Source organism: Coturnix japonica, chromosome 14, assembly GCF_001577835.2.
Source record: "Coturnix japonica isolate 7356 chromosome 14, Coturnix japonica 2.1, whole genome shotgun sequence".
In the NCBI taxonomy this organism is placed as follows: domain Eukaryota; kingdom Metazoa; phylum Chordata; class Aves; order Galliformes; family Phasianidae; genus Coturnix; species Coturnix japonica.
Window position 1 is genome coordinate 3865521 of NC_029529.1, and position 23483 is coordinate 3889003.

The following is a 23483-nucleotide window of genomic DNA, read 5'->3' on the forward strand; positions in this document are numbered from 1 at the left end:
ACCCCTTCACAAGTGGCATTCAGGTGTTGCACAGGTCAGAGAGCCATGAGTATGTGGGCTCGCGCAGAAGATCTTAATGCCTTTCTGCTGTTTTAAGACATATTTCCTTATAATATTATCACGAGCAACAGCAGAATTGGAAAAGGGAGTTTCAAAGCACAAAAACCTTGAAAGCATCCTCACTCTGTTCTCTTGTAAAGCTGTGAGTTGGGACAGGCTTTCACCATGAATTTGTTGGGTCTTGTAGGTTAAGTGAGTCACCCAGATAGGATTCATCCATTGTACGAGGTGATTCTCTTGGTGTCATTTTCTCTTCAGAGCTGGTAAATAAAGTGTCTGAAGCCCTGACAATATTATGACTTGGCCAATCTTTAAATCAAAAATGGGTGAATCGATTTAAGGATTTTGTAGGAAAAAAATGGCACCCAGGCTGACATCCTGTGAGCCAAATTTCTCCCAAAGCGATTTCAAATGCCTGAGTTATAGACCTCTATAATGAAAACTCTGACATATCTTGAACTATAGCAGAACACAGGGTACTTCTGTAATGTACAGAAATGTCGTGTTTCCCTGTCCTGCTGTTAGTGCTTAATAACTGTTCACAGTTTTGGAAGTATTACTGTCTTAAAAGAGAAATTGCAGCAAATGATTTTCCATTCCAAAGTTTAATTTTGTTGTTGAAAAATTTTTAAGAGGAAATTCTGCAACTGCACTCACATAAATTGATAAAAATTTGTAAAATTATCAGTTCTAGAAGTGGAGAAACTGGTCCATAGAGAAGTAAATGGTTCTGACGTGATTTCCAGTATTGCTTTGTACTGTCTCGCTTCTGTAATAATAAATGAATGTGATCTTTTATTGAACATAATGCCTTGGTAACAGCCTAGAGATGGGGATGTACGCGTGGCTGATAGTTATGGGGAATCACATGAAGCGATACGGTGGACATAGGTATTTTAATTGTGGCAGTTCCTGCTGATCTCCTGGGGCTCGTGGCCCTATTGTGCTGAGAGCTGTTAAGATGCAAAGTGCATTTCTTAAAGAGTTTTTATGCCAATGGCAACAGCAAAACAGTTGGTGTTCTCATCTGCCTCCTAAAACAATGCACACATGAATACATGTGCATCTGTCACAAGCATAATCTTTTTCTGAAGTTTGAGGATACTGCTATCCAAAAACCAACAATGAAAAATAAGCCTGCAAATTAACTTTATTTAATGCAGTCTGGCTCACAGGGGACTCTGCGGCCCCCCGTAGGACTCTCTTATCCTAACCACTGCCCATAGTTCTTCTTTGCCTTGTGGGAATCCCTTTGTACTCAGATTTTTGAAACAGAAATGTTTCCTCTGATCTAACATCAGAGTTCTTCAGCAAAAAAATAATTTCATTTTCCTTCAAGAGCCTGAAACTTGGAACCTGCTAAATGCCTTGCAGAAGTTAAAAATATAGGAGCCCATCAGTGAAGATTCTCTTCCAAGACTCATTTCTGAGATAATTGCTAAATAAGTGAAACTTGTACTGTGTAACAGTCACCTAAAATTGCTTGGCTGCATGATCAGAAGTCATGCAGCAGTCCCCACGCTACTTACCATGCTACCCTCAAGCTGAGTGCCCTCCTGCTTTGGAAAAGATCCCCACAAAGGCAGCACACTCTTAAATGTGCTACTGACTGCAGCGGCAGATCAAACCCTTGAAGTTGCCGAGGTGCTGGCACAGGATCCCGGCACGTTGCGAGGTATTATTCTAACTAAAGCAAGTTCCTCATCTATTTGTTTTAAAGTTTTACTGAATTACAGAACTCTGCCTGTGCTTGATATCTTCTACTACTTCTCCATTGCAGCCTTTCAGCAGAGAATGAGCCTGAAAGAACTGTACTAGGACTGTCTGTGCCCCAGGTCCCCCAGCTACTCATCAGGGTAGCAGCCACCTGTTAACTGCTGGCTCCTGAGCCTGAGGGCAGCCACTAGAAGTAACTTGGTTGGCACTTTCCATTTCCTTACATCATTCCTAGCAGGGAATGCATTTAAAATTAGAAAGCTGTGTCCTGGGATGGCTTCTGAGGGGCTTCCCTTACTCCTGGGCACATAAGAGCTTTCACCAGCTCTCAATCAGTAAAAGATCCTTAACATTTCCCTCTTTGCAGTCAGCTGATGAATGCATGTCTGCAGAACAGGCAGAGGTTTTGGACACCTCTCAAGCTCGAGTCAGTGCTGATTGTTTACAGCCCTTTGGGCCTATGGGTCTGAGCCATGTGGTCCTTAATGTGGATTAATGACCTGCCTGCTGCTGCATAACGATTGAAACCTGCAGTCTTTTTTTTTCTTCTCCTTTTTCCTATGCAAGTAATATTTTTACAAGGCTTTATTGTTCTTAGAATATAAAAAGAAGACTCTAATGCACTCCTGGAGATTATTTGCAGCCTCCAAAACACAGTGGATTGTTGCTGTACGATTACTGCAGCACTTGGAATTGATGCTGTTAAGAGCAAGGAATTTCTTGAAAATAAGCATTTTGCGAAGTGTTTTCTACAGAATTAGTCACTAGCTTTTTATTAAGTGATTTCTGTGTTTTTGTGACTGAAATCGATCCTCTCCTTCTTTCTCATGTAGTTTTTTATAAAGGGGATTTATGTCATTTATATCTATAGGGTCTCTTTGTTCTCTGCATTCATTTTAGGGCTGTTAAGTGTTCCCAGGCAGACCTGCATTGAGCTGCTTCGTTAAGCTTCTCTATCTAGGAACTTTACCAACATCTCTGGAGCGCAGTTGGGTCTGGGAATTTTAAAAGGTCCATAATTTACACTGACATCTTTTAAATAAGATCTTTGGTGTGTATCTGTGTATTTGATTCCCATCAGTTCTCAAAGAGCAGTCAACACCTTTGCAAGCACCTTCCTTCATGGGAGCAGTCCTCTACTAGAAAGATCACTGAGGCTTCCTCTCACTATGCAATGCAGAACTTACTTCTTTGGCCTAATTTTCCTTGTGTCATTTCTTCATGCACAAACATAATTATGCAGCACATTGACTCCTGAGTGAGCAAAGAACTAAAACATCTATAAATAAATCAGGCTGCTTCTCCTGGAGGAAAAAAAAAGAAAGTGAATGAAACCTAATTTTCTGTTTGAAATACTTGGGATTTGCTGGATAGTTTGGGCTGTGTTGCCTATCAGTTGCCTTGATAATGTCTATGGCTGTAACTAGTATGCAGAAGTCATAGGAGGTCTAATTCAAAAAGATTAAAGAAGGTTACTCTTTCCGAAGTAGGTTGTGTGCTTCTGAAATTTGTTGCCAGAGCACTGTGTGAAAGTAGGTAGTGTCAGTAGGTTAAAAAAAAGGGATTATTCACCTTCATGGGCATCAAGTCTATTAATAGATGCTGAAGGAAATAGCTGCTTTTGTCTCTCCAATATCCCTCCATACAGAATTGTGGATGCCAAGTTAGGGTGAGGGATCTGATTTCAGGTATGGCCAGGCTCATGGCTCTCACCAAATGGTATTTTCTGTTGTTGGAGCTGGAATGCCAGCAGACCAGAATGTTTGTCCAACCCTGAAGGATATTTGATGAATTGGGATCTTTCCAGAGCTGCAGTGAAAGAACAGAGTGATAACATTTGACTGAAGCACTGACCCTCTTTCTTTATGGCAAGGTTGAAGCACTGGAGTAAGAGTGCATTGTGCTAGGGAATTGTAGCAGGAAGCCTTGTCTAAGATCCCATCTCTTTGCTCTTGTGACACTCCAAAGTGAAACTCAGCCATCCACCAGCTCTCATCCATCTCCCTTTCCACACTGTTCAGCACACAGCCTTGCACACCAGTACTGCCGTCCCCTAGGGTCTCACGTCTCACTGGCCTTCCTCTCATGGCTCGTTGGCTTCCTTCTTTAAACCCTCGTTCAACTCCGTTGCATCTCCTGCAATCTATATGGAAAGCGGTGCTCTCAGTTCCCATCACCCTTTTGTCCCTACTAACAGTGCTGTGGCCAAGGGACTGTGCTGAGCTGACTTTCAGCAGAGTGCTGGGATTAATTAATACAAAGCACTGCGCATGGAGGAGCCTGGTCTAAGTGTAGCCAAGCAGCTGGGGTTAAAACACTTCTGTACTTTGACTTTGTTCATGTTTCTCCGTCTTCATTTCTGTGACATTTGTCTCCATTGAGACTTACTTAGTATGCATCAGTTCGTGTGAGTTATTATCAAGGCTATTCTTCATTTTGTTATATTACTCCTTGGTACTTTCATATTGTTGCAGTGAGATTGAAGTGGGTAATAGCTCTCCCATGGTGTTCTTCTGGAATAGATCCTCTCGGAGAATCCCAGTGAAGTCCCAACAGAACTGAGAAAATTGGCTCATGTGGCCATGCTCTTACTAGAGCTTTTTCATCTGAAAATAAATATTAACTGGATGTTGTGTGTTTAGATGTATTTTTGTAACCCCCTAGGCAAGGCACATGTAAAAAATGAGTGTATGTAATTATCTACATATACATGTGTATACACATATATTCATATATTGTGTTTGTATTGACCTTTTCCATGTATAGGTGGGTGTACTGGGTGATGAAGAGGAGTGGGTGAGTCTCCATGAGGTGGACAACGAACCTGATGCTCAGATGCTGGAGGTACCAAACCTTACTCCTTACACTCATTACAGGTAAGAACAGCAGGTAATTAGCTGCAGCATGATTAACAAAAAATAGCAAGTTGCAGCGTGGGACAGCTTTTCTGATCAGGAACAGCTGGTTGTATTTTGTTATCTGAACAAAAGGAAAAAGGTTCACTGTTTCCACAGTTTATACTTAAAATTATTTGTCTGATACTGTTAATTGTAATTTACACGCAATGCAGTTCATAACATTAAAAGAGAAGCCAGGTGCACGGTGAGGAGGTATTATGGGTTACTGATATCCTGTGACTTCCCTCACCTGAAGAGAGCATCACTGTAACATCAAATAGTGACAAATCAATTGTAGTTAAACTGGTGCAAACTTGTAATTACACATTTACACCAGCTTTAACATTTTATTGATTTAGCTTAATTTGGTAACATCAATTAAACGAAGTCTTTGTTTATAAGAATTTCCCAGATTAAACTTAATAGATATATGCAAGGTTTAGGCTGATTGAAGTGAATTTACATGATGTGCACACCCCAGTTAAATGAGATGGATTTTTAAAGTCAATGCAATGCAAACGATGTGTTGATTTAGCACAGGCAAGATCTGAGAATTTGAGATATTCAGTGCTAACAGAGAAGTGCTTTATAAAGTAGCTTGCTGGAGTCTCTACAAAAAAGCCAGTCCTCAAAGATGAAGAGAGCCATCCATGCAGTGCAGGTTGTACTGCAGCTCAGTGTTCAGTGTCCTTGTGAAGTAAGCACCATTTGCACACCTAGCATCTGCATGGAGAAATGCCTTAGGGATAACAAATAGTAAGGAAGTGTACGATGGTTTTGGGTTTTAGTTTGTAAGCATTGAACTTTGAGGTTTGTTTGACCGCTACATTTGTCTCTCGGGTGTATCGTGTTCATTTTCTTTGTGTACCTATTGAATACTGGAGTGACCCCCTCCGATTTTTTTCCTCATCATTCACATGGTAACACACTCCCTTGAATTTTGGCTGACAGTTTCCTCTCAGGCACACGCCAACACATGGATGAGCTTTTGAGTTTTGTTTACATGGAACAGTTTAATTCGTTTTTGGAAATCCAGAAGGTTGGTGCCAAATGTATTTATCGTTCTATAATCAGCTTTAATCATTACATGTCGAGGAAATAAATAATGAGAGCTAATTATCAGAGCCCATCTTTATTGGCCAGCTTCTTTAATATGTTTTGTGCCAACACTTTGAGAGTAGAATCGAAGACAATATTTGTCCAATGTATTTGTTCAGCGTGTTTCCTGCAGTGCCTTTTCTAGTGTTGATCAGAGCAGATAAACAAACACAGCCGTGTTGACTGGCTCACCCTTATCCCAAACTCAGCCATTAGGTCCAAAAATGCAGTGTTTCATATGAGCACGTCATGTGCTGGGTACCTCTGATGGCCACACTTGTGTCCATGAGGGGTGAGAGCATCTGAAATGAGCAGCACGTCTTAATTATTTGGTGCTTCCTGCAAAAAGATTTCTCTGAGTCTTCTGTGACCCAATGGGGATTTCTATTGTGGAAGAGATGGTTTCAAGCAGACAGGTTATTTTTTAAAGAGCCATATCCATATTAAATAACTTAATCTTTCTTGTGCAGGGAGGCTGAAAACGCAGCGCGAGGATAAATCAGCTTCTTTCAACCAGTAATTGAGGGGAAATGTTATCACTGGTATATTTTTTATATTGACAGGGAATGAGAATATCTGAAGTTTGATATTTTAATACCTTTCTGGATGTATTGTATAAACACTGCAAAAGAAAATCACTTACTGCCAGCATAAGCTCATCAGACTCAGCATAATTAACATAAATTTCTCACACAAATACCTAAGTTTCTAATCGACCCCAAGCTAATCTCATTTTCATTTTTTCTAATACCTGAGAGGATCTGAGCACAGTTACCACAAACCATTCAGCCGTGAATACAAAGGGGACGTGCATACGATGACCTTTGCAGGCTGTTGAGTTACACCCGCCTTGTAGCTCCCCATCCCTCCCACTCCGGGGGGCTCTCAGGGTGGTCTCACACTCTGCCTCTCCCTTCCACCTCAGGTTCCGGATGCGGCAGGTGAACGTGGTGGGTGCCAGTCCATTGAGCCAGCCCTCACGTGTCATCCAGACACTTCAAGCCCCTCCAGACGTGGCTCCCGGCAGCGTGAGCGTGCGCACAGCCAGCGAGAGCAGCCTGCGGATGCGCTGGGTGGTGAGATGGGGATGGATGGGTGCAGGGGTGGGGTGCTGGCAGCTGGGGTGCAGCTCGGTCCCTAGGAGCTGCCTGCAGCTTGGGAATGCTTTTCCCTTGCGTTCAGCCTGAGGCTGACGGCAAAATTATTTCCTTTTTTCAGAATAGTTGGAAATCTGAGACTTACCTTAAGTGCCTTATTAATCACTTAAATTGCCTACTGCCACTGCCTCTGCCACTTCATCAGGGGAATATATGCCTGTGTGTAAAACCTTGGCTTCTGAGACTCCAGTTCCACCGTCTGGGTCAACGTGTGGGACAGAAATATAATGCTGGAGCTGGTTTGCAGTTTCCCGGGGCTCAGTTGTTTGTGCTGAGTAAAACTGACCCCAGGAGGTACACAGGGGCCATTGACAGCCATTCCGCAGGTACTGAGTGGTTCAGTGATGGCAACATTTGCACATTGCACTCCTGTAGGAAGATAGATATGGGAAAGGCTGTGGGGTTATGTGATAAAATCTAGAAACAAAGAATTAATTGCAAAGATGCAGTGGTTGGTGACATTGCTGTGCCCCTTTGACTGTCTCACTTACCGCACACCAGGACTTGTTTGGCAATCAGCTTGCTCCACAATGGTTTTCTTTCTCCCTGGTGGGTAGGATTTTCCGCTGGGGTTACTGTGGTGTGAAGCTGATGAAGCACAGGTTTCCTTTCACCCACACATTAGCTTTTCCATGCATAAACTCATTACAGCTGGGAGACAAAATCAGGCTATAGAAACAAGAAAGAGTCGCTCCCATCAGTGGGGAATAATTCCAGTTTGCTATTGAGGTGCAGGACTGTGGTCTGCACCCTGAAAGACCAACAGATCTGACCTGTAGACACTCAGTGTCCATGGAATGTCTCACAGTCCCACCAAATGAGCAGTAGTGTCTACAGGAGAGCTTTGGCAGTTATGTGGTAAGCCCTATATAACTCATTCATGGCTTCACCATGCCCACATTTTTAGACCTTTGGTACTATGGCGGTATATCTTACATCAAAACTAACTCCAAGTTGTTTTCAAGACTTAAAAACTTTTAGGCTCGTGTTCCCTTGCTGTACTATCTGGGAGCCTGGTTTTCATGAGTCCAGCTGTGCAGGGTTCAGGAGGAGCCAACAGCACAGCTGAAAATGCCGCAGTGTACCTTTTTCATGCTTGATAACATCAGCATTTGAAAGCATTTAATCTCTCTTTCTCAAGACCTACAGGTGAATCTGTGTCCCTCTGGGAGCTGGGAATTCCTTCCTTCCAACAGAACAGGGGTCACATTTTTAGCCCTGCTTGCCTGCAGGGTATAGTCTTCTGCGCTGTGAAATGTTAATGGATATCAAACTTTGCCAGTGAGTCAGAACTGAATCTCAGCCATCTGCAGCATCATGTAGTTAGTTTTATGGGGAAAAACTTGAAACTTCACGAAGTAGGCTAATTATTTCATATTTTAATCTCAGAAATTGCTTGGGGAGTTGGAATGCTGGAATAAATCTCCGCTGATAAATGAGCAGGGAGAGAGTCAGTAAAAAAATATATATATTTTTTAAAAAGTACGATAAATGAATTTGTCACATGCTTCAGTAATTTATCATTCATTTCCATATTTAATCACAAAGTTCTGAATACATTGCATTGGTATCATCTCTGTTGGTGCACCCACAGCAAGTGGCATAGTTCTGTCTGCGTATCAACATGGCACGAAATTGAAGTTAAAATTGAAATCTCAAACAACACAGAAATTGGAGGCCATGAAATGTAAATCAGCTCCTCCATCTCTCTTGCCTTCATGTGGCCTTACACGAGTAAAGACCGCCCTGGTTTGCCATTTGCAAAGCTCTGGCAACGTGTTCTGAGCTGTAATACGGAGCTTTTCTTTGGATTTCTCCCCCAGCCCCTGCCCGACACGCAGTACAATGGCAACCCAGAGTCTGTGGGGTACCGCATCAAGTTCTGGCGCGTGGATCTGCAGCCTTCTGCCCTGCTGAAGGTCATCAATGACCGGCTGGAAAGAGAGTGCACCATCGAGGACCTGGAGGAGTGGACAGAGTACGAGCTGCAGATCCAGGCCTTCAACGCCATTGGGGCAGGACCGTGGAGTGAAGTGGTGCGAGGTCGGACGCGGGAGTCCGGTGAGTCAGAGCGCCACGTCAGCTGGGAAGGACAAGCCAGAGAGTTTTCAGCATGCAATGCCTTTTTTTTGTTCAGTTCTTTTTATTGTTGACCCATTAAATCAAATCAGAAAGAAAACGAATGATCTCTAAATGCACTGAAGGCAAAAAGATAGACGTCTGAGGGAGCTTACTTATATATATATTTAGTTATTTTACTCTTCCCATGTTCTCATACATAAACCTATAAACCAGCATGAAAGGTTTGTTTAAATCTCATAGCAAATAAAACAACCTCTTCCTGCTCCTGCTACCATTTGGCAGCATTGCAGGCAGCACAACAAGGAGCTCATTTCCGTCCTTCTCTGCCTCTTCTTCCTCCTTAACAGCTTCACTGCCCCTCATTCTCCCCTCCCCACCCACTCCTGGCCTGAGGCAGGTTTTCTGGCAGCCGTGGTTATCTGAAATTTAATTTCAAACAGTGCGTGTTTCTAAAAGGGCACAAATTATTTTAGAGGGCTAATGAGCCACATGGAAGTGAGATAATTATTTGAGCTTTTGATGGCACATTTTCAAAACTACCTTCTAAAACGGTGTACAGAAGGTTATATAGACATAACCTTCGTGTAGACGTAACCTCTGTGTAGACATAACCTTCACGTAGACATGGAGCACAGGTGCTGTGTTGTCTGATTCATCCGTAGTAGCACAGAGACTTCAAACAGTGTCAGCAAACTCACAACTTTTGGCAGCAGTAAATTATTGTTAGCACAGCAGCAACAGTAAAGGCAGATCTTGAAAAGCTGCTCTCTGGCTGTTAGCTTCCACATCACCTATTCCCAAACCTGCCCTGCATGCACCTGATAAATTAAAATTTATGTTGCAGATGAATAAAAGAATGGATGACACATGCAGTTTTAAAGTTCACTACTAAAAGTTCTTTGCGACTTGTATTTGTACAAAGCCCAGTGCTGAGATGATATTTTTTTCTTACTATATATTCTTTTTTCTGTTTTTCTTCATGAAAATGTTTTGGAATTCAATTATATCCATACCCCACCTTGAGAGGTACATACCTGCATGTGTGTGTGCTCTGTACCAGGCAGCATCATTTGGTATGAAGCGTGAGAGCTGTGGGGAGCGCACAGTTTGCTCTGCTGCCTCACGTAACTGTCCTTTGAACTGCTGAGAAGAAGGCTAGACAAAGTCATCCCACTCCATTAAAGTAGTGCTTTTTGGGAAGGAGTAATTGGAAAGCTATCGCCAGAGGTATTTTAAACAGGGCATGTTTGTATTGGAGTTAGAGATAGCGTGACCTAGACGAAGTAGTTTTGAAGTGTTTTGTGTCATAATAAAAAGATACCGTGTTCTCCATTTTCTCCTTTCCACTGCTCTTCAAACACTTCTTTTGAAAGGAAGTAAATACTAAGATTAAGTGATTTCATAAAACCTTAGGATTACAGTGCTCTTGCTCAGCATCTAAAGATCAGAGGTTACATGTGTGTGTTTGGCATTTCCTCTTGCTGTATTAAAAGAGGGTTGACTTGAAACTGATTATAGGAGGCTCGCTGAAACCAGGATCAAAATAATACAAAGCTGTGATCTGGGCTGTAAGGGCTCATTTGTGTGTGGTTGTGTTGGGTTTGTTTTTTTTTCATGTACTTCCTTTGATACGAACATCTGATTTCTTGAATAGAGCAAGTCAAGGCTCAGACTTCTGGCTGCATCTTTTTAGGTTTGTGGTATACAAAGAGTGCTGGCATAGCAGCAAGCTGTGTGAGAGGGAATGTGCACTTAACCTGTGCGCACCTCCAAATGAGGTTATAATATGGATAAAAGTTACCTATACCCAGAGAAAGAGGTCAAAGCACTTTTTAGAACTGGCTTTTGAACTATCAGTGAAATTGCACGTATGTTTTCAAAGTACATTTGGTCTCTTAAACATTATGGTGTTAACTGCAGAGTAACAAGCTCAGTTTCCACTCTATACACTGTAAATGACAGTGGGCATAATAAAGAGAAAGCGAGAAAGTGTGAAGGCTTGTAGTGCTTTAAGCAACTTAGATGGGGCTGATTTGTCTTAAATATAAACCCTCTTGTTTTCAAAGAGTTCATCCCAAACACACCACAGTCAGCGCCTTGATATCTTCGGGCCTGCAGTTACATGAGCGTGTGTGCTCACCTTGCAAAATGAGCTCCCACAAAAGCATGGGCACACATGCATGGCGAGGATCAGTCCTTTGATTTGTCAGAGCCTGACCTTCACGAAGCATTTGCCATGTGATAAAGCATCGCTGGGTAATTCAGATGTGTCCCAATGTCACCGCAAAGATTTGTCAGTTTGTACAAGCTGAGAGTGGGCACCTGATATCTAATTTTATAGGCAAAATGCTTACATGCTGTACTGCAGTTATGTTGCTTTTGCCATGAACCTCACTCCAAACTTGTACTTCTTAATTGATGTCAGATGTACCATATGCCAGCTTATTTTTTTACTTTCAGAAAACAATTAAGGGTATTCAGCTAAAATGAGCTGCAAGAAATGGAGAGAACCACATCATCACACTACCCAGCTTTCTTAGAATGCCAGAATACGAACTAGCTTATTGAAGGCTGCTTTGGGCCCAGTTAAAGACATGCAACAGCATCATTTGCTGTATATTAAATATGATTTTATTAGATGTAGAAAGAAGATGCATGATCTTAGATGCCAACACGGATAACTGAAAAACTTGAGTTGTTATTGAAGCCCCAGTGCAAAGTACCAGTAACTCTATATAATTTCCTATGTTTGATCTTCTAAAGCACATCGTGCGGCTGGCACTTTGCTGGATTAGCTAATCATTTCGTTTCGGTCTTTCCAGTTCATTTCTTTCAAGCTCTGAGATTTTTTTGGACTCTGTTGCTTGGCTTCTGCTCTGTTCTTGCAGGTTACTAATGAGAGCTCTGCTTTGGAGATTCCAGCAAAGTCTTCAGTGCGACGGTTAAGGAAACAGCATCAGAGTTTGCAGGGGAAAGAGGGATTATACGCCTCACTCAAGTCACTGATCAGTCACAGCAAACCGTAATTACTATGAAGCAGGATATCCTGAGTGAGGAGAGGGGTCAGATAAATGGATGTTACATTTCAATTCATTCTTTAAAGAGCCGATCAAACTGTGTTGCCTGATAAGAGACAGGCAACAATAAAATCTGTAATATCAGTTGCACACCCTGAATTCTTACATCCGTATTAAAACTTAATTCTCAACACCAGTATGACAATAGCAGTGGAGCGAAATACACGATGAATGCAAGGATGTCTGCCATTCAGGTGCTGGGCTGAGATTCCTCCCCAGAGAGAGGGGACATTGAGCTGTTCTGGCCGTTGTCGCTGGGGAGTAAGAGGAGTGTGAGCTAATAAACCTTCCCATCAGCCATCCTGTCCTTTGTGAGCTTCAGCATCCCCCTGCCAGCAGCAGGATGGCACACATACCTCAAAGCAGCCTTGCACACAGGGCCAGCCGGCCGCAGCCCAACCTTTTGTGAATTTGGGATATCTGGTGGCTGCTGATGAAAGGGGAAAAGAAATATTTGTAAAATAAAGGAACTTTTGCTCCTGAAAGGGTTCAAACCAGATAAAATAAAAATAAATGTGGCTGGAAAGGGCTTCTTTCCTCTTTGTGTTCTGGTTTCCCGCGACCCACCTCCACCCTTTCTCTCTCCAGAAGTGATTCATGTGGGAGTAACTCTTTGTGAAGATCTACAGATAAAGTTGTGGCAGCTATCCAAAGACATTCATGGCTCCTGGCAATCTATTTTCCTTTAACATAATTATATCCTTGTGGGGGATAAATCTGGGAGATTTAAAAAAAAAAAAAAAAAAAAAAGAGCATTTCAGCATTAGAGGGGAAGAAAAATCGGATTTCAGTCTGCCGCAATGGCGTGTGATGGTGCCCTGCTTCTCGTGTCCCAAATAATTGGTAACAGGGAAATTGTTTCAGAAATGACTATCTCTGTGGTTAACCTTGAGTGCACAGGGGTGGGGGCTGGTGTATTTTATTTTTCCATTTATATTAATTCTGGTGTCATACTCATTATCTTGTTCATGTTGCTAGGAGATTCGGGAGCTAGCCTTCAAACCAGCTGATCTGTTCTTTCATTCGGACAGCCAGGGAAGCATTACTTTTTGGCAGAGATTTGTGCTCCGCTTTGCGATGTACTCAGGTCCTAATCAAGCCTCACTGTCCACGAGTACTCATGTAACATAAGTTGGTGAATGTTCTCTCGAGGTCTGACAGGTGTATCGTGCTTTAGGAGAGATTATACCCTTCAGATGTTGGAAATGCCATGAGGAAAAAAAAAATGGAAAAGGGCAGCATAAAATGTGAACTCTTAAAAATAGTCTCTGGTTCTGCTTGTGTAACATTGCATAGCTACTGAGCTTGCCCACAAAAGCTTGCAGTTGCGTGGTGGTTCTGCAGTGGGTTGAGTTTTAATGGCATGAAAAAATGCAGGTTTGCTCCTCTGTTGAGTAACAGAAAATTACAGTGTTCCTGTGCCATCCGTTCTAATAATGATCTCGGTTTCATAAGAGCCAATTTTACAACATAAATGAAATAGGCATATCTTTCATTTACACCGTATCAGTCCCTGAAAATACACCTTGCCTTAATGTATCTGTCTATAATTGATGTATTGCAAATGTTAAGCACCATCACATAATCAAAAGGCTTCGAGGTTAAAGCACTTCTCACTGAACTGGGAGGTCTGGGTGCAATCCAGTGGCTGGAATTATTGCTAACTCTAGACAAGATGCTATAATTTCCTTTTGAATAATATAGGAAGCCAGGGTGGCATAAAACTTCATGTTAGAACAGATCATACCATAAGATAAACTCCCATTCATAAAGATTTCTCACTTTTGGCATAGGGAAATAAAACGTACAGGAGAGAAAAACGTAGGAGGTGGACTTTGTAGAAGTCCAGCAGTCTAAACGTAACTCTAATTACTGCAAATACAAGAAACCTTGTATTTATTCATGTCTACCTGTATTTAATGCCTGTCTGTAGACAGTGCTTAGTGGTAAGTGTTAAGCTCTTTACAAACATTGGGTTTCTTAAATGAACTGCTAAAATAATGTGAAGTAAGCTGAAATGTAAAGGTGGTAAATGTGAAAGAAGGCATTGTCGAGAGTGTATCTGAGTGCTTTGGGATTAGGGATCCCAAAACAATCCCAAGCAGACAGGGAGATGGAACAGCATCACCTGGAAAGCCTTACCTGTTTCATCTCTAATTCCAGTTCCCTCTGCTCCTCCTGAGAACGTGTCTGCTGAAGCTGTGAGCTCAACCCAGATCCTTCTGACATGGTCTGCAGTCCCCGAGTCAGAGCAAAATGGTCTCATCCTGGGTTACAAGGTACGCAGCTGGAGCTTCATGTTCACTTTGTTATTAGAGCACTACCTGGCTACGTTTTTTCTATTTATTATTTATTGCTCACCTGAGGGATGTTAATATCATCCATAACTCAACAGGATGAGATATCAGAAGTGTGCTGGCTTCGGAAGGGTTGATTGCTGAATTTAATCTCATATCTCGTGAAAAGGAACATTTTAAATGCATGGCCCTTTTTCAGATCTCATGTAATAACTTTTTCTTTCTGTATTCATATGCATTTATTCCACATTATTCTACAGATACTTTACAAAGCAAAAGATGTAGACTCTGAACCAAGGAGTCAAACAGTAAGAGGTAACCACACTCAGTCCTGCCTGCTGTCTGGCCTGCGCAAGTATGTGCTCTATGAGATCCGGGTGTTGGCCTTCACTCGCATTGGGGATGGAGTCCCCAGCTCTCCCGCTGTGATAGAAAGGACCAAGGATGATGGTAAGTGTATGGATTACCTGATGATAACGCCATGTTCTTGTAGTGATACAAGTTTAGAAAGGCCAGACTGAGGTTGCTGGGATTGTTATTTGACTTTGAACTTAGAGGAATTGATCCTTGCGCTGCATAACAGTATTGCTCCATTGGCCATGGGATAGAATTTGGCAGAAAACCAGTTGCCCATTTCCTCTTTTCCCTAAGTTGATGAAGAGGAAAAAATTTAAAATTATTTGTCCTCTGAAGCTCGATGAAGAAAACTTCTACCGAAGACAATTTTTAGAGCCCAATTATAAATGCCAATTGATGTTCAATCATGCTCTAAGCAAAAAGCAGAGCACTGCAATTGGAAGCAATAAACAAACCTGGGTCTGCTTGGGCTGAAGGAGAGGCGTGGAAATTACAGCTTCAATAAACTGTTTTTTTTCCACAAGAATAAGGACTGAGCCCAGAAGGGTTCATAGCAGCCCCTCTTGTAGCCCCCTTTAGTGCATCCCATGAGCTCACAGAGTGCAGTTTGTTGTGTTGTGAGAACCCGAGCTTCCCCTTCCTCACCCCAGTTCTGTTTGAACATCTCTGTGGGGTGAGAGCATCCCTGCTGATGGAGTTTGACGGAAATTTAATTCAACATTTAGAGTATTTCTGGCTTTGCTGATGCTAAAGTTGCTTTTAGTTTCATTGCCTTTTCACTATTAAATGATGGATAGCGTCTGTGTAAGAGGCTTCTGCTTATTAGTCCCAATGAATGAAAAATAGAAAAGAAAAAAAAAATAAACTAAAAAAAAAAAAAAATCTATTTTCTCATCAAAATGTTCCCAGTAGAAGTGGAATAAAAATTGGTGTCTACAAGGAACTTCATTAAAGCTGTTTGGTTGGGCTGCAAACACGTTCAGACTCTTGGCTTACCTTGGCATTTACTGTAGTGTGCAGGGCCAGGGATGGGGAGGGGTGGGATTGAGTGGGGACAGGGGTGGGAGAGAGCAGGAACAGTCCCTCCCAGGCATTTCTATAGCCGTTTTCTCAGCATTCAGCCTGTGTGGTGACTTTGAAAGGAAACAAAGATAAGTTAATATTAGCAGAACTCTGCAGGGAATGAAAGAGCAGTCACAGAATTGCACACATCAGACTATAATGTGAAATATTTAAAACTGTTTGTTTTAGATAACCCCATTATAGCAGTTCCCTCCTTAAGTGCCTGTTGGCAAATGATACAAATTGTTCTTCCTTCTCCCTACTCCTGACATAAATATGTTGTGTCTCCTCTGGGCTCCGCTTAATTAAATGTATCATCAGGGGTGAGGCAGGTGGAATTTGTGCCGAAGGGGAAATTTTGGAGATGCAAATGTGTGAATTAACATCTCCTCACCTCTCAAAGCCAGGATGGCCATTGCAGCTGCCAGCTGTCTGCATCAGTGTGCATCGGGTTCGCTGCCTCAGACCTCTGTGTTTAGAATGCACGTGTAAGATCAGAAGGCAGTTCAAAGCCAGCACTGGGGCCACACAGAGGAGATATTATTCAATTCCAGCACCTGTGGACAGAATTCCTCTGAATCCATGTGTTTTGCATTGCACATGGGTGCTCCTAACCATCTATTTATTATTGGTGAGCTTGGCTGCCTTCTGTGCAAAGCGATTGGGAAACTTGTAACCCCTCTGACATGTTGTGCCTGCGGGCACCACCTCTGTCCCCCCGCAGCCCCTGGGCCTCCCATCAGGCTGGTGTTCCCCGAGGTGAGGCTGACATCAGTGCGCATCGTCTGGCAGCCACCAGAGGAGCCCAACGGCATCATCCTGGGTAAGGAGTCAAGGGGGAGAGGGTGGGGAGCAGGGAAGCGGCTGCTGTTGGGTTTTCCTTCTGTTTGCACACTGGGCTGGAAACCACAACTAAGCAAATCAGTGGCTAAAGAGAGGAAAATAGGTCCTGTGGAGAGCAGGGAGGTTCTGCCAGGCTCCATGCTGTGTGTTTTCCCATGTCAGGGTTACACTGCATTCCTGACGCTGTGTTTGCATCCTCATCTGTCCAACTATACTTGTATGTTGAACTGCAGCAGGACAAAGTGGGATTTTCCCATCTTTTCCTTCCCTCCTCCTTGCCACGCATCCCTGACTTCTCAGTTTCATGAGTGCTTCTATTCCATTGCTTCCTCCAGCCAGTACTGTCTGTTAGGTTGCAAGGAGTTAAATCACATCTGGCTTTTTATCAAAGGCAGCAGGCAGCATGGCACGCCAGGAATTCATGACAAACGTCCTTGCCTTCCTGCTGTGATAACTCTTGGTTTGCCATTGCACCCAGAGCACACCAGCAGCTCCTTGTACATTTAAGGCACTGAAGGTTTTTACAGTGCAAGAATCTATTCATGTCTCTTAAGATAATGCATCTGATATTTACACAGTGATTCTGCCTGTGTTCTGTGCTGATGTGGAGCACACTATGTGGTAGGCTATGCAGGTGAGCAGGGATTATCCCTATAAATGTCCCATTAGATAAAGGACTGGTCTGGTGCTGTGTGTAGCTTTTGAGTCAAGGGCCTTTGCTGAGGTGTGCAGTTTCTAAAAGTTCTTGTGGGTTAATCCTGGCACCTGGAGATGCAGAGAAATGATCAGATGGGATCCAAAGGCACTCGAGGAAGTTTGGCTTCCAGCCTGCCTTGTTGGTTTGATTTGTTGCTTTTGTTTTAAGGAACTGTGTATCCTATAAACTTGCTCTCTATAGAGGTTGGGATTTGAATCACGGGATGTGGAGGAAACAAAAACCACTTGGTGCACATGATGAGAAAGTACTAAAGATATTCAGCTTTCCCCACTGTTCCGATGTCTCACCTTGCTGCACTCAGTCAGCATCTTTCACTGACGTTTCAAGTTTTGCAGAGTAAGAACTCTTCTATTGTCTCCTCGCAGTGCCCTGTGCAATTCCTCCACTTCTGGTTCGAATCATGGTCAACGCCACAGCACTGATAAAATCATACAGGTGCAGAGCTGGGAGGAAAGGTGGAAGGGTATCTCTTAAAGAGTGCTCAGCATGGAGACTGCAGGCTCCTGTGACCTGAGCTGTCCATTCCTAGTCACACATCCCAGGGTACTTGGCATTGCCTTGCCTTTTTTACAGCACTGCTGTTGTAACTAAGTAAGTTTATGACCTGCTATTAATTCCTGCCTTTTTTCTGCAGTACAATTCCAGGTCAATCCTTCTTTTCCATGTACATTAAGCTTTTTATTTTCTGTAAGTGCAACGCTCTGCATGTATTTTTATTGAATTTCAGCTTTCTGATTCCAGACCAGCTCTCCTCATTATCAGAATCACTTTAAATTACCGTCTTGTCCTCCAAAGGGCTCAGAACCGCTCCCAATTTGGTTTTAGTTTTGAAGTTTGCAAGCAGAATGGCAATTCCATCAGCCGGGTCATTAATGAAAGTATTGAACAGAAACAGACTCGGGACTTGCTCTCGTGAGACCTTACTTAATATATCCTATCCATTTCTCAGCCAACTATTGCTAACAACATTTTGACTTTTTCTTTTAAGTGATGGCAGCAGAATGTGCCGTATTTTTCTTAAGTTCTGTTTCTCTAGCTTGTTTCTGACAGGGCTGCTTGGAACCATATTAAAGCCTTACTTAAAGTCAATGCGGATCATATCTACTCTTCCCACCTGGCCAATTACACTGTCAAAGCAGAAAACAGATTATTTGGTATTTATTATTTGTTCCAGACAAATACATATTAGCTGTTCTCTGGCAATTTATTATCCCTGTGGATGGTTATATATTTACTCATATTTTTTCCAGGGTCTTTCTAAGTATTAAACTTTGGCTTGATACGTCCATAATTCCTTTGGTCTTTCTTCCTCCATTTTATGAGACAGAGCATTCAGTTTGCCCTTCGGTAACATTCTGAGATGTCACCTATCCTCAACAAGTTCTTGAATATAATCACTGATTATTCAGAGATGGCTCCTGCTAGTTATATAGCACTGCAGGGCAAATTTCATCAGGCCTTTCTGACTTGATTACATCTAGCTTAGCTAAATATTCGTTAACCTGTTCTGTATTCTAGCCTACATCCCTCCTTCTATTGTTGTCAGTTTTAATTTGTGTTAAGTATCTAGTTAATAAGCAACATTTTTTGTGTGAAAATGAAGCAACCGAGGTGTCTGCCTTGTGCTCTTCTGTGTCACTTGTCTCGTGCTCATCTTTTATTCCCAATAGTTGACCTCTCATTCTCTCTCTTGTGTTTCTAATATCTTTCTAAAACATTTCACATTGCCCTTTCCCCTTTAAGTTCAAACTCACCTGCACTGTGGCTGTTCTGACTTTGTCCCTGTGTGCCAGTGCTGTCTATTTATACACCCCCTCAGCAGCCCATGCTGTTTCAACATTTAGTACAATTCAGTTTTGAATTTGAAGGCATTAGTGAGGTCTGAATGCAAACATATCGGGCTCCTAACATCTTTTGTCTGCATTGGGATCGTTGTACCTGTATTTTTGTCCCTTTTAGAACTGTCAGCTAACCTGAATTCCTTTTTCCCATAGAATTCCTTCCCAGGGGACTCTATATACCAATTGCCCCTGTCCACCTCTTTGAGGTCCATTGTCTTTATTCAGCAGCTCTCCCTCCTCTCCTTTTTTTTTGATAGCAGAAAAATTGAAGCTCATGGAGGAAGCAGTTAACTGCCAATGTCAGAGAGAAACAGTAAAAATTACTCATGCTGAGTTATTTCTGTGATCTTTTTTGAGGATGTGAGGAGTGCTTCAAAAATAGCTAAAAAACCAGCATGGTGTTGTAACTAAAGGTTGCATGTTTACTTTCATTCTTGTGCACTTTTCAAATCTTAATGCTGCGATGAACTTCTGAAGCAGCATTATAACCACCACAGCCAAGGTCAGTGAAGTAGAATTAGTGGAAAAAACAAGTCAACGTAACTTTGCATGCCACCCTGTTATTCACCAGTGGGGCTGCAAAGAGGAAAAATACTTTTCTTCTGCAAGAGCAACTTCTATTCCCAGCCTTTGAACTAATGTTCCTGCTCTGCTGGCTTTGTCCTCTGAGTATACAAGCACCTTTGCAGCTAACATTTTTGTAATCTACATCAAAACATGTTCTAGCATTTCAGAGGGAGATTAACAGGATGAAATACTGGCAGGCACCAAGAGGGAAAACTGCTTGTTTGTTTGTTTAAATATTTTACTGTGGAGGACTGCTAGATATCTCCACTTCTCCTTTTGGGAGTGTTGCAGTAACCAACTTGAGGCTTAACTCCATCTTCTTGGCTCTCCATTCAGCAGCACCTAGCGTAGCTCCTCCAAACACTGTTAAAGGAAAACAGTGCATTAATGTGTGTATATGCAGTTCTATCAGTGAGCTTTGCCTGTACCAAGAGCTGAGCCACGCTTGCTGGTTAGTATTCCTCACGGTATCCTTGCTTTTAGCGTTTACCTGAAGCTTACTGCGAAAGAGTGTAAGAACTCCACTGAGAATTAGAACTGAAATTGGATGTAATCCATGTTTGCAAATGCACATTTTGATCCTGGGCTGCATTTGCACACCCGCTGGCCCTTAAACAGATAAGCAGTAAAATCAACAAACTGGATTGCTGCTCCGCTAGGCAGACCGTAACCTCCCGGTATCGTTTGGCTCTCCCTAAGTTCTGTGACAAATTAATAAGTGTTTGTATCTCTGCTGCACCGCGGCCTGCATGAGCGGGTGCTGTCAGTTCTGAAGGGCTTTGTATGGTGATGAGCTTGAAAGCTCTTCTATATTCATTGGGTGTTGCCGTCTTCCTGCCTGTTTGCTTTGGGGAATCTGGTGGCTGCGTTAGTGACCTAACGTTTAACAGGCAGTTCGGGCTGTTGCCATTTACTAAGTTCAGAAAGCGTGGCTCATGAAACCGCTCGCAGTTGTGCGAAAAAAACATATTCAAGGAGATGCTAATGCAGAAATAAGCCTTGTTTCAATGAATAAATAAACCGCCAAGGAAATGATCTTTCAAGGCTTTTTTATGCAGTTTGGATGGTGATCAGCACAACTCCAAATGAGAAGAGATTTGGGACCCAGTGCTGTGTAGGGAAAAAAAAGAATGAAGAAAAGAATGTGCATTCTTCTGACTAAGTATCCAGATAGTGAACTTTCTGTAAGATACTCCCACCCTGGAAAAGTTTCCTCTGATCACTTCTTAAAGACTTTGCTTTCATTCGTAACCTTTGATATTGTTTTCATCTAATGTGTATGTGACATCTTGTTGCTGTCATCAAGTAGGGGAAGGAAGCTTCATCCGTGCAGCAGACCTCAAGCGTACATTCATTTGAACACTTTCCATTTATCTCTGTTGATTTGCCTCATTTGATTTCACCCAACATTTCCTATCTTCTCCTCTCTCTTGTTGCTGAAGATCATCAACCTCATAATTGAATCTTTTTGGTCTTGTGTTAGCCCAAGTTATTATCCAAACTGCCATTTAAATACTGCGTCTTCTGGGTCACCCTGAAGAAAATGAGCAATGATGCTTATGGCAGAATGTCTCTTGGCTGCCCAATTGTCCAACAGTGGAAGGTGATGCAGGGGGTCACAAGTAAGATACTGAGTGCATCTCAGGGGCTTCTAGGGAGGAACTAGAGCTCAGATGCACAGGTTGGATGTGCACCTTCAAGTCAGGTCAATGAGAGAAAATGTCACAAAGCTGCAGGCTATGGCCATGGAATCCAAGGCTGTAAGTTGTTATAGAGGTGCTGATAAGTGTGTGTTTCTTTACCTGATCCATGCATGTTTGTAATTGGCTTTCCAGCGTGGGTACCACCATTTAGCAGTAATTTAGTTATCTTTCTATTCCCTCCTTACATTTTAGCTACACTTGATAGTTTACAATGGTTTAGAAAAGAGAGAAAATCGTTTGACAATGATATGTCCCAGATATCATACTTATCTTTTAATAACTAGATAAATCAAGTTTCCTATTCTTTTAATACTCTCGGTTTCCCTGCAGGTCTTATTCCTTACTTCTTAGGTCCCTTTATCAAACTTCTTTAGCCATCTTAGTTGCTTCTTCCTTCATCTTCCCTGCTGCTGCAGAAATTGCCTCAGAGCTTTTCTTTTACTATTTTTTCCCCTTTATTGAGATCTTGCACCACTGTTCTCACTCCTGCATTCCACACATCTGTAAAAACAACAGAAAAAAAAAGATCATAATGTACCCGTTTATTCTCCCCACTGCTGTCTGTCTTTCGGTGGACTTTCTGAGAAGATCAAAATACACATAGTATTAAAGATAAAGAAATATGGGGCCAGCAATGGGAGAGCTGCCACAGTGAGTAAAAGGAGGTCATTGGCAGTAGAACAGTGAGGTGTTCAAAGTGTAAGACCCCAGGGTTGAGACAGCTTAGCATGCTTCAGGAGCTCTGAAAATCAGGCTTTTTAATCTAGGAATGCAGCATTATGCACCCATGGAAATGCTGTAGGAATATACTCAGCGCACAGTTGGATACCAGGGGCAAAAATTAACCCTGATGTGCTGAAAGCTTTCCCTTCCTGATGTGGGATCTCAAATACAGGCAGCCACTATGTGCAGGGGCACTGCTGTTAAGCAGCCTTGGGCTCAGCTGTACCCATAGCTTGCTGGAACCCTGGTGCTCTGAGAGCCAAGTTGCTCGTAGAAGTGGCTGTGCAATCAGGTTTGTTCCATGGAGGCAGTTCCATGGTGTGCCCCACATCCCTTAGCAGCTGTAGAAAACAAAAAAAGGCAAAGAAATGCTGGGGCTTTGTCCATAGTACCGTGAGAATCAGCACACCAAAATTATAACCATCTGTATCCCGATTAAATTTCACTGCTTATGTACCATACAAGTGTGGCATTCACTGGGGCATGTGAACTCTGTATCTTTTCTTTGAGCAGTTATGTGGCAACTGTTGCACATTCCCAGTGAAAAATAAATGTCATTGATTTTGTCTAATAGCCACAGGTAAGATACACTCCGCAGTTCCCGTGCACCGACCTTTATGAATGAAGCACACCAGGTTTGGCTTTTGTTACAGCCAGAATTTGATGGGAGTTCAAACGTTAGCTGGGGTATTAATTTCAAGAGAAAGAGATGGTCTCAGGTGTCTGCAGGCCCCTTTGTCTTTTGGAAGATGAGCAGAGAGTTGGCAGCATCATGTCATGACTGTTTTGTTTTCATCTGCTCTGATTTGGATGTGTTGGCTGCCCTCTGCCCTGCATCGCTTCATGAAGCGTTTAATCATACAATGCATTCAGCTTGGGCAATAAAACCCCACACCAGTCCCGTATTAATTGATTTTGGAAGTTAGCAGTTGGACTGAAAGTTACATGGAGCTCCAAAAGCGAGAGCCTGATTCGATTGCTGGGTGTACAGAACAGCTTTGAACATTTGGCAGACCCTCTTTGGGGGACAGTTGTTGCTAGTGGTGCGTGAGAGCCCTGGAAGCCTTCCTTTGCCTGGTTAGATCATTAATAATGTATGCTAAACCGTAAGCTCGTAATCATCAGGCAGGCAGGTTGGAGTGGGGCTATCATTTGCAGGCATCAACAGCATTGATTATTGAATGCGGGAGAATTTAAGTGGGACTGCACAGCTTGCAGGCTTCTTCCATGGGCTGTGGACAGGGACTGCAACAGTGCAGAACAGGAGGATGCTTTTATTGGCAGT

At 42.6% G+C, this 23483-nt stretch overlaps 1 protein-coding gene across 3 annotated transcripts in view; it reads left to right on the top strand.

The window, feature by feature from the left end:
• SDK1 (sidekick cell adhesion molecule 1) overlaps window positions 1-23483 on the top strand; it is a 360897-nt gene that overhangs the window by 274632 nt on the left and 62782 nt on the right. For all 3 annotated transcript variants that reach the window (XM_015876860.2, XM_015876861.2, XM_015876862.2), the window contains 6 exons: window positions 4543-4652; window positions 6697-6847; window positions 8752-8989; window positions 14251-14366; window positions 14645-14834; window positions 16528-16626. In XM_015876860.2, coding sequence (XP_015732346.1) covers window positions 4543-4652; window positions 6697-6847; window positions 8752-8989; window positions 14251-14366; window positions 14645-14834; window positions 16528-16626 — 904 coding nt within the window. The remainder of the gene's footprint in view (window positions 1-4542; window positions 4653-6696; window positions 6848-8751; window positions 8990-14250; window positions 14367-14644; window positions 14835-16527; window positions 16627-23483) is intronic.